This window comes from Crocuta crocuta, unplaced genomic scaffold (genome assembly GCF_008692635.1).
Source record: "Crocuta crocuta isolate KB4526 unplaced genomic scaffold, BGI_CrCroc_1.0 scaffold130, whole genome shotgun sequence".
Classification (NCBI taxonomy): Eukaryota; Metazoa; Chordata; class Mammalia; order Carnivora; family Hyaenidae; genus Crocuta; species Crocuta crocuta.
The window spans coordinates 17,288,424-17,300,497 of record NW_027527920.1 but is presented as its reverse complement, the minus strand read 5'-3'; the positions used below and the strand labels follow the sequence as shown (position 1 = coordinate 17,300,497).

General features: G+C 38.0%; 1 protein-coding gene across 1 annotated transcript in view; it reads right to left on the bottom strand.

Moving 5' to 3' along the window:
• Positions 1–12,074, bottom strand: part of NEDD4 (NEDD4 E3 ubiquitin protein ligase) — a 134,625-nt gene that overhangs the window by 78,174 nt on the left and 44,377 nt on the right. The window contains exon 5 of the mRNA XM_077748212.1: positions 2,816–2,869. Coding sequence (XP_077604338.1) covers positions 2,816–2,869 — 54 coding nt within the window. The remainder of the gene's footprint in view (positions 1–2,815; positions 2,870–12,074) is intronic.

Genomic DNA, 12,074 nt, shown 5'->3' with positions numbered 1-12,074 from the left:
CACAGAGCTCAGAGCCTGAAGCCTGCTTCAGATTTTGTGTCTCCCTCTCTCTGCCCCTCCCTCTCTCGCACTCAGTCTCTCTCTCTCAAAAATAAATAAACATTAAAAAATTTTAAAAAAAATTTAATTCAGTAAATTTTGACTAAAGCAGGTCTCTTCCATAATGTGGTGGGCCTCATGCTAGAGCTAAAGGCCTTAAAGAGCAAAGACAGGTTTCCTGAAGAAGAAGCAACCGGACTTCAAGATTACAACATAGAAACCCTGCCCAAGTTTCCAGCTTGCTCTCCTCCCCTATGGGCTTCGGATTCAAGACTGTGACATCAACTCTTACCAGAATATTCAACCTGTTAGCCCTGCTACAGATTTCAGACTTGCCAGAAACCACATGACCTGATCACAATTACATGCTCCAGTTCCTTAAAATAAATCTGAAGCCAGCTACAGATTCCAAACTTGCCAGAAACCACATGACCCAATTACAATCACATGATCCAGTTCCTTAAAATAAATTTGAAGCAGGCTCCAGGCTCTGAGCTGTCAGCACAGAGCCTGATGCAAGGCTCGATAGAACTCACAAATGGTGAGATGATAACTTGAGCTGGAGTCAGACGCTCAACTGACTGAGCCACTCAGGCGCCCAAGCCTACTCTTTTTCAAAACAAATATCACTTATATGACAAACATTTTCCACAGGACTAGAAATTATTTCTGCTTGAGATTTTATCTGTGCTCTTTGCTGCACATTTCCAAAGAGTATATGCTAGGAAAAGGATATGTTCTTAATTTCATTGTGAATGCTACAGGAGAACAAACATAAATGACATTTACAGTAGCACAGGACATTTACTGCTATGCAATCAAGCCTGTTACTCTACCAGTGGTTATAGTTTCTATGACATCTCAGGTGATAGGTATGCTTCAATTATCTGCTAGGACTAACAAAAAATTGGGGCACCTGGGTGGCTCCATCAGTTAAGCGTCTGACTTCAGCTCAGGTCATGATATCATGGTTTGTGGGTTCGAGCCCCACGGCAGGCTCTGTGCTGAAAGCTAGCTCAGAGCTGGAGCCTGCTTCGGATTCTGTATCTCCCGCTCTCTCTGACCCTCCCCTGCTCACACTTCTCTCTCTCTCAGAAATAAATTTTAAAAAAATAAAAAAAAACAAATCAGAGGATTAGAATGACACACACCACTCTGTTCTAATTATTTCCCTCTCCCTTTTCCTAGTAAAGTCAGCTTCTTAGAAAAGCTCTATTTCTAATGCAGAGCAGAGTATCCAACACAGTTGATATACTAAATGGCATATCTTAGTTAACATATCACAGAGGAATGTGTTCAGTGATACTACTTTAATAAATTGAAAAATATGCAAAAGGAAATTACACTCTTGGATACATATATATGATAAGTAATTAAGTCTTCTTCCTTTGGACACCCTTTTGCTTATTATGATGCTAATTAATATATTTTATTTTCAGCATCTTCCATTAGTAGTACAGTTATTCTTTGAGGGGAAAAAAACATGTTATGTAGTCCAACACTAAAAACAAGTTTTAAAAACCCAGTTTTTTGGTTAGCTAAGAAGTGAACATTTCTTTTTTGGCGCTTCTGTTTAACAACTCATATGCCTTGAATACAAAACACTGTTCTTATATTTTTATGTTCAAATTTTACAGATTTAAAATATACATGTAGGATGCTTAAAAGAAGATTTAGGGGTGCCTGGGTGGCTCAGTCAGTTCAGCATCCAACTTTGGCTCAGGACAGGATCTCACAGTTTGTAAGTTCGAGCCCCATATCAGGCTCTCTGCTGCTAGCATGGAGCCTGCTTCAGATCCTGTCTCTCTCTGTCTCTCTGCCCCTCCCCTGCATGTTCTCTCTCTCTTAAAAATAACTGTACATTAAAAATTTTTCTTAATTAAAAAATTTAATTATACAGTTTATTTATTTGTGAGTCAGAGAGACAGAGCATGAGTGGGGGAGGGACAGAGAGACAGGGAGACACAGAATCTGAAACAGACTCCAGGTTCTGAGCTGTCAGCACAGAACCTGATGTGGGGTTCCAACCCACTAACGGGGAGGTCATGACCTGAGCCGAAGTCGACGCTTAACTGAATGAACCACCCAGGCTCCCCTAAAAATTTTTTAAAAGGATGCTAAGAAAAAGATGTAAAATAGTATTCCTAAGAGACAAAAATAGGAAAAGGACAGGACTTCAAGATAGTCTTTAGCAAATGAGGAATCAGAACTATCATTTCATAAAAAAATCAGGTTTAACTTTGCCTTTTTTTTCCTTTGCCTCTCTAAGAGCTTGCAGTCCTTCAGGGGCTTTATCAGTGTAAGGAGGACAATCTCCTCTGCAGAAGATGGGGAGAGGAAAGTGGATGGGGCGTGTAAATTGATACAAGTAACGGAAGAAATCCACTGCAAGCTGGAGGTACAGGTGCAGCCGCTCGGGGAGAAGTTTCCCGGAGTCTGTGCATACCCATCAGGCCATGCAGGAGGAACATGAGGGAAGGCAAGACCAAGTGGCCAGCTTTCCTGCCATCCCATCACTTGGCACAACAGATCTTGAGTAAGACCACAATCTGTTGAGAATTGTCAATCAACAGAGGTGCCTGGGAGGAGAATGGAAGGGTAGAAAGTGGCACCAGGAAGGGGGTGGGGGGGGAATGTATCCACCTCTCCATTTTGCCCAGAGCTTCCATAATGACCCCAAGTCATCTCTCACATCACAGATTCCCAGTGCACGTCCTCTGCTCTACTGACATATATACCCTGGCTTCACATTTCAAACTAGTACAACATAACTTACCAATCGATTTTCATCAAATACTTCAAAGAGGAGCCGGTGCTGCTGAGGATGGACCTAAGTAAGAAAAACACAACCTTTCTTTAAAAACAAGTGAACATTAATCAACACACAGACTCTGAGACATAAAGCTTGAAAATGTTGCCATTTAGGTGTATTTTCAATTATAGGAGACACTACAAAAGCAGACCAATTCTATGTCACCCATTTTCTAATAGCTTTACTGTAACAATGAAGCGGATTTGGGGCTTATTTTTACATTTTTTCTAAAATAGAATAAAATAAAAAAATAAAATGTCAAAAAATTTAAATGTTTGCAAGTACTTAAAAATATACGTTATAGGAGTGCTTAGGGGGCTCAGTCAGTTGAGTGAGGCTCAGGTCATGATCTCATTTTTCTTGAATTAGAGCCCCACATGAGGCTCTACACTGACAGTGCAGATCCTCTTTGGGATTCTCTCTCTCCCTCTATCTCTGCCCCCCCCCGTGTGCGCTCACTCGCTCTCTTTCTCTCTCTCAAAATGAATAAATAAACTTAAAAAATATATGAGTTCTGTTTTAACTTGTTATCAATTTTATTTACTGACTTCTCACTTGTCAAGGTAAAACTACCCAAAGTGGCTACTGATTTTATGGAAGCCAGTTTTCTGAATCCTTTTTAGTACTACCTTTATAGAACCATTTGTTGCTTCTACTACAAAGACACAAGCAGTCAAAAAGTATACACTGAGTTTTCACTCACAGTATAAGTAAAAATGTGCAGTATTTTATTGCTCAAAGCTGATGCTTTTGTGTTTGTTGAAATATTTCGACATCAAGTTAGTATCTACTAAATATCAAATACAAAGAAAATCTTTAATTTTTTTATACCAAAGGTTAAGATAACATACAAAAATTTCTCAAATTTAAATTGATTTTTTCCGTATGATAAACATATTACATTAAACACTGTGATTTAAACACTGAGAACATAATCTTAATTTTATCTGCAGCAATGTGCCCAGGGACACCACACTGTGCAACTCTTCAAGGAGAGAGGCATTAATTTTTTAAAACTGAAGTATAGGATACATTCAGTTAAGTATAAAATTTACTAACCTTAAATACACAGCCTGATGACTTTTTTTCTAAGAATTATCAAGAGGTAGAATTTTTATTTTAATCTAGCAGACTAATTTCAAATTAAATGCTCTTAATCACTAAGTTATACAGACTCTCAAAGTAAAAACCAAAAAAAAAACAAAAAAAAAACATTTGAGGTAAATGATACAAAAAGAAAACAAGTAATTGTATTAATATTAAAAAAAAGCACTTCAAAGGAGAAAGCATTAGGTAGGACTACAGGTTTAATCCATATCATTTAGTGTTTACAATGAAGATGCAACTGCAATAAACATACAAAAATGCCATTAAAGGGCACCTGGGTAGCTGAGTCAGTTGATTAGAGTCCAACTCTTGATTTTGGCTCAGGTCATGATCCCAGGGTCATGAGGTCAAGACCTGAGCAGGGCTCCAAGCTAAGCATGGAGACTGCTTAGGATTCTCTGTCTCTGTCCGTCTCTCTCTCCCTCTCTCTCTCAAAATAAATAAATAAATAAATTTTAAATACCATTAAAATATACAAAATACATACTAGTAAAAAGAATGAATTATTAAAAGTAAATGCGGTCTTTATTTTTGAAATTCTTATCGAGGTCTGTTTAGAGCCAGATATATTAAGTACTCCAATGGCAAGTTAACAAAGGTTGCATTTATTGATGTTAGGCAGCAAAGTTTGATACACATTTATTAGATCAACTTTATTAGTTCATTTACTTGGATTCTCTTCATTCTTACCAATTTTTTTTCAGTTATGTTTCTATTTTTCTTAGTACTTTTCATGAAGTACTATTTGGTCCATTAAGTATTCAATTTGGCCCACTGAAATTTTTAAAAAATTTTAATTCCAGTATAGTTAACATACAGTGTTATATTAGTTTCATGTGTAAAATACAGTGATTCAACAATTCTATACATTACTCACTGCTCATCACAATAAGGGTAATTTAAATCCCTTTCACCTATTTCAACCATCCTCTCACTTACCTTCCCTCTGGTAATCATAAGTTTGTTCTCTATATTTAANTGCGAGATCATGACCTAAGCAAAAGTCAGACGCTTAACGGACTAAGCCACTCAGGCGCCCCGAGTCTGTTTTTCTTATTTCAGCTAACATCTTCTTTATTTTTTAATTTTTCTAAAATTTTTATTTAAATTTTAGTTAACATACACTGCAATATTGGTTTCAGGAGTAGAATTCAGTGATTCTTCACTTACATATCACACCCAGTGCTCATCACAAGTGCCCTCCTTAGGACCCATCATCCATCTAGCCTATCTCCCACCCACCTCTCTCCTTCAACCTATAATTTGTTCTCTATCTTTAAGAGTCTTAAGAGTCTGTTTTTCTGTTTTATTTTTTGGTTAATTTGTTTTGTTTCTTAAATTCCATCTATGAGTGAAATCATACGGTATTTGTCTTTCTCTGACTCATTTACTTCACTTTGCATTATACTGTCTAGATCCATCCATGTTGCAAATGGCAAGGTTTCATTCTTTTTTATGGCTGAAAATATTCCATTATATAATATATACACACACACACCACATCTTCTTTATCTACTCCTCTTTTGGTAGACACTTGGGTTGCTTCCATATTTTGGCTACTGTAAATATGCCGCAGTAATCACACGGGTGCACATATCTTTTAGAACTAATGTTTTCATATTCTTTGGGTAAATTCCCAGTAGTGAAATGAATGGGTCATATGGTAATTCTATTTCTACTTTGAGGAAATTCCATACTGTTTTCCACAGAGGCTGCACCAGTTTGCATTCCCACCAACAGTGCATAAGGGTTCCTCTTTCTCCACATCCTCATCAACACTTGTTGTTTCTTGTGTTGTTGACTTTAGTCATTCTGATAAGTGTGAGATGACATCTCATTGTGGTTTTGATTTGCATTTTCCTGATGATTAGTGATGTTGAGCATCTTAACGTGTGTCTGTTGGCCACAGCCTGATGACTTTTTGATTTACAGATACTGTGTCATCATCACCTAGATCAAAACACTGAATGCTCCAGCGTACTTTATATATTGTTTTCTCTAAAAACACCCAGGGACGAAGAGGCTGATCTACTGACAGTCATTTGATGGGGCTTCTGGGAGAGCTCTTTAAATAGGGCTGACTCAGCTGGGAGAGATGTCCCTTTTGCCCCTTGCATTTCTCTTCCTGTCTTGGTTAGGACAGCTGGCTATCTTATAGTCACACTGTGACCATGGAGCAACTATGGGAATGGGAGCTCCAATCAAGGGTGAGATACTATAGGATTAGAAAAGTAGTATAAGACAATAATCTTTTTTAAGAAGATGTAGGGGAATTTGGGGAGAAGATGAAACTTGAGCTGAAATTTCAATGTTGGAAAGAATTTGAATAAGAAAATATAGAGAACATTCACAGCAAGGAGATCACATTGAGAAAGACATGGGGCAGAATGAGCATGCTCTAAGGAAATCAAACTGATAACAACATTTTTGTATTAGAAAATGGCAGGGGTGCCTGGATGGCTCAGTTGGTTAAGCATACAACTCTTGGTTTCAGCTCAGATCATTATCTCACGGTTCATGAGGTTGAGCCCTGTGTTGGGCTGTCCTGGCAGTGCAGAGCCTGCTTGAGATTCTCTCTCTCTCTCTCTCTCTCTCTCCCCCTCTCTTTCTGCCCCTCCTCTGTTCATGTTGCCTTTCTCTCTCTCTCAAAATAAATAAATAAACTTTAAAAAGAAAGAAAGTGGCAAAAAATTTTTGATTAGTTAGGCTAGAGCCAGGCTGAGGGCACTAAAATACAAAAAGGGAGTCAGGACTTGATTGGTGGGAAAGAAAATGAAACATTCAAAGGAAAAATGACATGACATAGGTCATACAAAAATATTATTTTGTCAGTGATACACAAAATACATTGGGCTGAAGAGAAACCCTGTGGGGAATTGTTGCTCCAGTGATTCAAGCATGAAGTGTATATGAGCACTTTGCCTGAGGCAATCCCAGTGAGGGTAGGAAGGGAGAAAGGCCAGGAAAAACATTTTGAGGGAAAAAAATAAAAAGTCTGTGTCTATCAAAGTACCTGGTGGATAATGCAGATGTTTGTGGAATATTGCTAAGAAAATAGGTATCAGGTCTGATCTAATCAGGTCTCTGCTGTCCTGGTTTAGCATTTAACTAATAGCTACCTAACACGATTCTCTATCTCAAGTATCTTATCTTTTTAATTTCTCTTTCCTATATAACTGGAATGACTTACCTAAATGACTGTTTAGGCTGTCTTTACTGCCCTACTCAAAAGGTGTTCCCAGTGGCCCAAAGAATGAAATCCAAATGACTGAGCATGGAATGATCCCTTATGTTCTGAGTCCAATTTGCCTTTCCAGCCATTTCTCCTACAACCATCCCCTTGCTGAAAGATATACACATAGCAGTAAACAGAGCAGAAGAAGCTGAAAATTCAAAACAATGCAGATTGCTGAAGCAAGAGGGCAATTGCCCCAATGAGACCACGTTCGAATAGCACTTTACTCTCCAAATGGTATACACACAGATACACACACTTATCACAGAGTTTCTCTTTGTGCCTGATTTCACGGGTTTCGCAAAAATGCAACCACCAGTTTCAATATACAAAACTTAAATGGTAACTAAAAATGTAACATGTAATTGTTTAATGTTTATGCCTTTAAAAAAATTTTTTTATATTTATTAATTTTTGAGAGACAGAGTAAGATAGAGCATGAGTGGAGGAGGGGCAAAGAGAGAAGGAGACACAGAATCCGAAACAGGCTCCAGGCTCTGAGCAAGCATTCAGAGCCTGACGTGGGGCTCGAACCCATGAACCGTGAGATCATGACCTGAGCCAAGTTGGATGCTCAGGTGACTGAGCCACTCAGGCACCCTGTTTATGCCTTTTATGTATGGAAGCAATAGGTTATTTTTCTATTGTATCACTGTCAACTATGATTAGATTATCAGAGATCACAGATAAATACACAGAAAAGCTGTCACTGAAGGAAAAAGAAATGATTTGGGAAACAAAAAAAAAAAACACTTAAAAAATGTAAGGAGAACTATCTGGGAAAGTTTTGAATCCATCAAGCAAAATTAGGATACTAGAAAAAGGGAACAACTGGAGAACAAGAGGCGTTGAAATTAAAAACCACTGATGAGGGGCGCCTGGGTGGCTCAGTCGGTTGGGTGTTCAATTCTTGATTTTGGCTCAGGTCATGATCTCACAAGTTGTGGGATCCAGCCATGCTGACAGTGCAGAGCCTGCCTGGGACTCTCTCTCTCCTTTCTCTCTCTGCACCCCTCCTCTGCCCCCCCCAAAAAATAACTAAATATGCTTTAAAAATGACCGTTGAATTCAAATATAAGCAACCTAATGTACATTTGCACAGGTCTCTCAAAATGTAGAACATAAAGCTAAGTAAGAGAGAAAATAAAAAACAGGATTATTTGAATCCTCTTTCAATGAAAGAATTCAGAGAAAGAATTAAATTCTAACAAGTGGAAATTGAGAAAACTATGTGGGCCAAGTCCAGCCAGCCACCTGCTTTTTTTTGTTTTCTTAAACAGCCCAGGAGATAAGAATTTTTAAAATATTTAAAATGGTTGCCTCTTAAATGGATATATAGGTAGCTTCAAAATACTCAATTTTTGCCTCTAGACCCATAAACCTAAAATATTTACTGTCTCTCATTTTAAAAAAGTTTGCTGACCCCTTTCCTAAGACATTCACTGTATGTTATCTATTAATTTCTATCTTATATAACTAGCACGGAAGTGGATAAGACCCTCCTTGAAAGGTATAAGAAAACACACACCATTTTCTGTGTTCTGTGGTTCACATGAGGAATTATGGTTGAGAAAGTATCAGTCTAGGTGACTCTACATCCAACCAGTTGGAACCCACAAAATAATAATACAGAGAGAAGAAAATCTTTAAAGAAATTATTTACACAAAATTTTTCAGAGCTGAAGGGGAACAGTAGTGTTTAAATTGAAATGCTTTCCAAAGGCCCAGCCCAATAATGGATTTTTTTTAATATTTATATTTATTTTTCAGAGAGACAGATTGACGGAGTGAAAGCAGCGGGGGCGGGGGCAGAGAGAGAGGGAGACAGAGTCTGAAGTAGGCCCCAGGCTCTGAGCTAGCAGCCCAGAGTCCGATGCAGGGCTTGAACCCACGAACCGTGAGATCATGACCTGAGCTTAACTGACTGAGCCACCCAGGTGCCCCCAATAATGGATTTTTAAAACTGTATGCAGAAGGCATATCACTGTGAAATTTTAAAACATTAGGATAAAGATAACTGTCAAATGTTTCAGAGAAAAAGAACCACCCCCAAAGGAACTAGAATCAGACTCTTCAACAGCAACACGCTGCTCAACAGTGTCATCATGAGGCCACGCCTTCAAGTTTCTGAGGAAAAATTATTTTCAACCTAGCATCCCATGAGGGGCCAAACTATCGGCTAAACATAAGCTGGCTATTTACTCATCTGTCATAGCTTGAAGTCAGTTTGGGACATGGATGTGTAGGCTATTCAACAATATGGGAAAAAAGGCCAGAATAATAAACAACAGTTAAAAAGTAGTTTCTCCTGAAGCAGGGATAGGGGGAGAGACGTTGGGGCTCTCAAGTCTATCACTTTCCATCATAAGCCCCTTTATACTACCTCATTTTTTTAAATATTTTTTTTTTACATTTATTTATTTTTGAGAGACAGAGACAGAGAACGAGTAGGGGAGGGGCAGAGAGAAAGGGAGACAGAGAATCTGAGGTAAGCTCTAGGTTCTAAGCATACTGTCAACATACAGCCCAACGCAGCGCTTGAACTCATGAACTTTGAGATCATGACCTGAGCCGAAGTCAGTCGCTCACCCGACTGAGCCATCCAGGCACCCCCATAGTATCTCATTTTAAAGCTATGTGTGAATTCTTTGATGAAATCATCTCTTTAATTTATTAAAATAGGGGTAAAGCTGTGGTCACAAAAAATAGTTTATAGGGTCATATTTAAGGAAAGGTAAAAGCAGGAGAGACAAAAATTAAAGTGCTGGTGATAGGTTTTTTTGAAAAACAAAGTAAGCATGTAGGTCTATAAATACATAAAACAGTAGAGAAAAAAGTTTGCCAGAAAAGTAACCAAATTTTTTCAAAGAACAACAAAGGTACTGATAAGTGTCAATTTACTCTACAGGGTTCATAAAGAATCTGAAGTAATGTTCCTGGAAATTCTACAAGTAGATGCATGAAAAGGCAATACACATACATTTTTAAAAAGCAGCTTTATTAAGATATATTTCACATACCATACAATTGACCCATTGAAAATGTACAATTTAATGGTTTTTAGTATTTTCATAGTGTGCAACTACTGTCACAATTTTAGAACATTTTCATTACCTTAGGAAAACCTCATGCCCTTTAGCAGTCACCCCTAATTTCTCCTCCACAGCCTCAATCTCAGGCAGCCTCCAATCTACTTTCTCTCTCTCTAAAGTCACCTATTCTAGACCGTTCACATGAATAGAATGATATAACATGTGATCTTTTGTAATTGGTTTCTTGCTGCTTTTTAGAGGTTTACCTATTTTGCAGCATGTTGTCAGTACTTTACTTCTTTTTACAGCTGAAAAATATCCCATTGCCTGCATATACCCCATTTTGTGTATCCATTCATCTGTCAATGGACATTTGGGCTGTTTCCACTTTTTGACTATAATGATTAATGATGTTATGAACATTCATGTGAAAATTTTTGTGTGGACATATGATATTAGTACATTTTAAAATAAAACTATGTGGGGGTCCCTGGGTGGTTCCATGGGTCGGTCAAGCACCCAACTCTTGATTTCAGCTCAGGTCATGATCTCAAGGTTTGTGGGTTTGAGCCCACATCAGGCTCTGTGCTGGCAGCGTGGAGCCTGCTTGGGATTCTCTCTTTGCCCGTTCCCCACTGGCTCTGGCTCTCTCTCTCTCTCTTTTAAAATAAATAAATAAACTAAAAAATGTTTTAAACAAACCTGTTAAATGAATTAGACAGATATTTTTACAAGCCTACAGCATTATATAAATAGAAAGTATCTTGGCACTTTTATTTACATTTTTATGTCTTTCTACTTTATATAGCAATTTTCATCGACAAATATAAAAATAAATTATACATAGTCATGGGAGGGAATCTAAACAGTAAAAAAGATACATAGTGAACAATAAATCACTCTCGTATCCTTGTCCCACTCTCAGAGAAAACATTGCGCTTTCTTAGGTCTTTCCAGAAGTATTATATGCAAATACCAGCATATGAGAAAGCATTTTTTTTGTTTCTGTTTTAACACAAATAGGTCTATCACACACACAATGTTCTGTGCCTTGGCTCCTTCATTTAGCATATTTTGAAACTAATGCCTTATTAATACATACACATCTGTTTCTTTTTAATAGCTGATGAAGGTTTCATTGTATGGCTGTACCATCATTTACTTAGTGCTTTATTAACGGGGTCTCCTCCATTTCTTCCTAGCTAACAGGATTCTGATTTTAATTAAATAGTGGATGACACTTTATTAATGGGGTCTACTCCATTTCTTCCTAGCTAACAGGATTCTGATTTTATTCAAATAGTGGATGACAATGTGTGTCAGGGATAGATGGCGACTCCCCATTCCCAGGGGCTGAACCCTGATTCCTCTAAGCCTCGTGGTAATTCTATTCTCCTTACCGAAGACTGGGTTAGAAATACATATAGGACACAATTCTAGCCCATGAGATGAGAATTAAAGTCTCTTGGGGGGATCTTTTGGAAAGGGTGCTTCACTTTTTAAGAGACACGTGTTGGAAAACTCTCTCTGTTTTCTACCTACAGACATGATCATGTGAGGCTATGATGTTTGGAACTGCTGCAAGCATCTTGTAGTCTGCACAGAAAGCCAAGAGAATCTCAGAGAGGCTGGGTCACACATGACCGTTCAGATGCTGCGGTCACCCCCATTCCTCCAAGTACGGTCTTTATTATTAGAGATAATAAATGTGCATATTGTTTAAGTCAATATTAGTTGTTACTTCAAGTCTGTTATTTGAACCGCAGAGCATCCTAAATGGTACACTTCCTCAGAGAGAAGGAGACTTCCCTAATATCTCCCTGACATAATCCCCTAAATTCCCTAATAT